Source organism: Helianthus annuus, chromosome 3 (genome assembly GCF_002127325.2).
Source record: "Helianthus annuus cultivar XRQ/B chromosome 3, HanXRQr2.0-SUNRISE, whole genome shotgun sequence".
Taxonomy (NCBI): domain Eukaryota; kingdom Viridiplantae; phylum Streptophyta; class Magnoliopsida; order Asterales; family Asteraceae; genus Helianthus; species Helianthus annuus.
This window is the reverse complement of record NC_035435.2, coordinates 30,577,876-30,581,407: the sequence shown is the minus strand read 5'-3', so window position 1 is coordinate 30,581,407 and position 3,532 is coordinate 30,577,876. Positions and strand designations below refer to the sequence as shown.

Below are 3,532 nucleotides of genomic sequence, written 5' to 3'. Positions count from 1 at the left end.
GGGACGAAATTCCAAACCAACGGGGGGATGATGTGATACCCCAGGAAAACGCACAACACAACTAGTTTCTCTAGTGACTATGTGCTAAATTTCGGGACGAAATTTCTTTCAACTTGGGGATGATGTGACAACCCGAATTCTCGAGGAAAAAAAACATTAGTTTTGCATTTATATTTCAATTTATATAATGACCTCATTCGATGAAATTATTTTGTACTTATTTAATTTATAATTATAATGTGCAAACGAATAGTTGAAACCAAATCCATATTGTGTTGTACCGAACCGAACCGTTTGAACTAAAGCTCATGTCTCGCTTGTCGAACCAATCCATTTGTGTAACTAGAAATTCATGAGGCCCGAACCATAGCAAATCCTAAACATTTATATTAGTTGATTAAGTTAAAAAAAAAAAGAAATCAAACGTTGACTTGTTGCCCAAATCACCACCCCTCACCATTACTAATTAATATGTTTGAATTTGGGTAGCCAATAATGAAATTAGACATATATGGATGATAGTTGTGGAAGGAATTATTCTGGCCAACAACTTGAATTAAAAAGATAGGATGGAATCTAGTGGAATTAAATAACCACTAAAGTTTCACTTATGTACATAAATTACCACCGTCCATGATGACTGAATGCCTTGTGCTGTTTGAGGCTGGCCCAACATCCATTACTTACGGCCCACTTACACCTCTCCTAAACCGCCACACCCTTTTTCTTTTTATGTACGTAGTTCATGTGTATTAATTGATAACTACCATCAAGTAAAAGATAAAACCCTAGTAACCCTAGCATGCAAACTGCCTTTTCCCTCCTCTTGCTTCTGTCGACAACAATCAAGGATCTAAGGACTTCCAGTTTACCTTCAAGATTCCATCCAAGCTCCATAGGTTACTAGGACGCGATTGACCAAAAGTTATTTTAGCAAGTAGATTATCTGCCGAGCAAACCAAGGTGAGTTCACACAAGCCAAGGCATGGGGTTCCCAGGGTGGGAATGGGGTTGGATGATTTATTCGTGCATACTTAGTTAATGGAACTTAATTATATGGTCCTCAGGGTGAGGATGGTAAATGATGAGATACGGCTAGACTAATATACCAATTGAACTGATCTTCGCATACACGCCAAGGGTTGGCCGCGATATTATGACTAATCATTCGCACACATGCCTTGGGAAGGCCGCGAACTATACATACTAAAACTTCGCACACATGCCAGGGTGGCCGCGATACAAATATACATAGTCTAGGATACTTGGGAATTTTCCCTAGTCATCGCACACATGCCTAGAGGGTCGCGATATGAACTAATAAGATACATGACTTAACGAACGAACAAAAGGCTTACTTTACTATTACTATTACTAAACTGTTTACTGTGAACTCGCTCAACTAGTTGTTGACTCTCTGTTGCATGCCTTGCAGGACCCTAGGTACTCATGGAGCTTGCACGAGGAGGCGCGATCGTTGTGGGACATGGACTGTTGAGTTCCATGTTAAACTTTAAGAACCTTTGACTTATATTTTGGTTTTATATTTTATGCTTCCGCTGATAACTTGTGTTTGATTAACTTGTTTTTGAACACCAATCATATTGTGTGGTTGGACTTTTATTTATTTATTTACATTATTCAATATGATTGGTGGTTGGATCCTGGTCATGTCACGCCTCCAAGCGGTGGTACTCCGCGGGTGGATTTTTGGGGGTGTGACATCTGCTTCCGCTGTGCATTATTATATTGTGTTGTTTGTCTATGACGATGCCAACCACGTCACTGTACCCCACACCGGGCCCACCGGTGACACGTGGAGATCGGGGTGTGACACAACTCCATATAGCTTCTTTTATTTCCGACATAGAGAACGGCTCAACAAGGGTTGTCGCTTCAGCCGTAGATAACGATGCCATATGCTGACACGTAATAGGCGGCCTCGACACCATTGGTTCCACGAACTGATTCGCAAAGAACTGATAAAAAGCTTCTTTGACAGCCACCGGATCCGCACTCCAAACACCATTGACCATAATGCCATTAATACGGTTATTACATAAATTAGAATTAATGACATTATGATAGAACGCAGTATTTTCGTCCCCTTCAAAAGCCCACCTGGATCGGGATTTTTGTTTGGCATCTAGTAGTTTCCTGCAATCTGCCTCCATGATAAAATTAATGCACTCCGCTCTTTCGTTTAATTCCTCAATCTCCAAGTTTCTCATTTTTGCCAAACTCTCCAAGCTATGTATACGATTTTTCTTTGATAAATACTCTCCACCCGATCTATCCTTTTCAACTTTAAGCCAAGCCTTGATATTATTCTTAATCCACCTCAGCTTAACTGTGAGCGCCATATCTGTTGGCCCATTAAAAACAAAATTGTGACACACCTGCTGCACTAGACCAGATAAACCCGGTATATCCAACCAGGAGTTAAAGCATCTAAAAGGAATATGACCATAATCCGTAAGGGTAGTGGATAACAGGATAGGTCTATGATCCGATACATCCCGACTGAGTGCCGTAACCGAAGCCGTTGGCCAGTTCTCCATAAAACCCAAACAAACAAGAAATCTATCGAGCTTACTTAATTTATCCCCACGGTCCGAAATATACGTGAAGTTTCCGCCCCCCATATTATACTCAATAAGGCCCGCAGATAGGATAAATTGGTTAAAAGACTCCGCGTTAGAGGCGATGAACTCGGAGTTAAGTCTCTCAGATTCATTGCTAACTTCATTAAAATCGCCCATGAACACCCATAGACCTTAAATCGAGTTCTTAATTGCCACCAATTTATTCCAAATCAATCTCCTAATCGAGGCATCATTAGAAGCATACACATTTACCAAATTAATTCTAGTCCCAGCCGGACATAAGACACCGGATAGAACCAAGAAATTGAGAAGTGAAGTCTGGGGTAATTAATGACAATGAACCGCCTATCATCAAACTAATGACCACACACTTTCTCCCTCGAAACTGTAGATATTTCATCAAAATCAAAATTAAACAAATTGACATTCAATTTTTCGTAATATATTTAATTTAATGATTTAATACAATTTACTGCTTAAACGAATGTGCATAATAAGGATCAAACTAAGTAAATTTAAACAATGAGAAGTAGGGGTGTAAACAAGCCCAGAGGCTCGAGAGCTACTCGTTATCGGCTCGGTTAAACGCTCGAACAGGCCGACCTTTAACGAGCCAAAGCTCGAGCCTGAAATAGAGCCTAAACGAACCCAAACAAAATTTATATAAACAATATCCCGTCGCAACGGACGGGTTAGCGTCAACTCGTTTTATATATAATATAATAATGATGATGACATTGGCGAGCCGAGCTCTAGCCGAGCTTTGCCTCGTTTAAGAGATATTGAAACAAGCTCGAGCCGAGTTTTTAGCTCGTTTGTGGTTGTTCTTAAAATAGCTCGAGCCGAGTCGAGCTCGAGTTCATAAAAACATGAGGAGCCGAGCTCCAGCCAGCTCGTTTACACTCCTATTGAGAAGCAAGCGTACA

General features: G+C 40.5%; 1 protein-coding gene across 1 annotated transcript; it reads right to left on the bottom strand.

The window, feature by feature from the left end:
- Positions 1-350: 350 nt before the first annotated feature.
- Positions 351-2,762, bottom strand: LOC118490383. Its single transcript, XM_035987992.1, has 2 exons — positions 1,841-2,762; positions 351-376 (listed from the first exon to the last, which is right to left on the bottom strand). Exons 1-2 carry the CDS (start codon positions 2,760-2,762, stop codon positions 351-353), a joined length of 948 nt encoding a protein of 315 aa, XP_035843885.1.
- Positions 2,763-3,532: the final 770 nt, after the last annotated feature.

Excerpts from the sequence above, each read along its gene's own strand:
- LOC118490383 (XM_035987992.1), bottom strand. The coding sequence starts at position 2,762 with ATGGGCGATTTTAATGAAGTTAGCAATGAATCTGAGAGACTTAACTCC. Across the intron at positions 377-1,840 it reads AATAAAAGAAGCTATATGGA|GATTTGCTATGGTTCGGGCC; the intron begins GTTGTGTCACAC and ends ATAAATGTTTAG.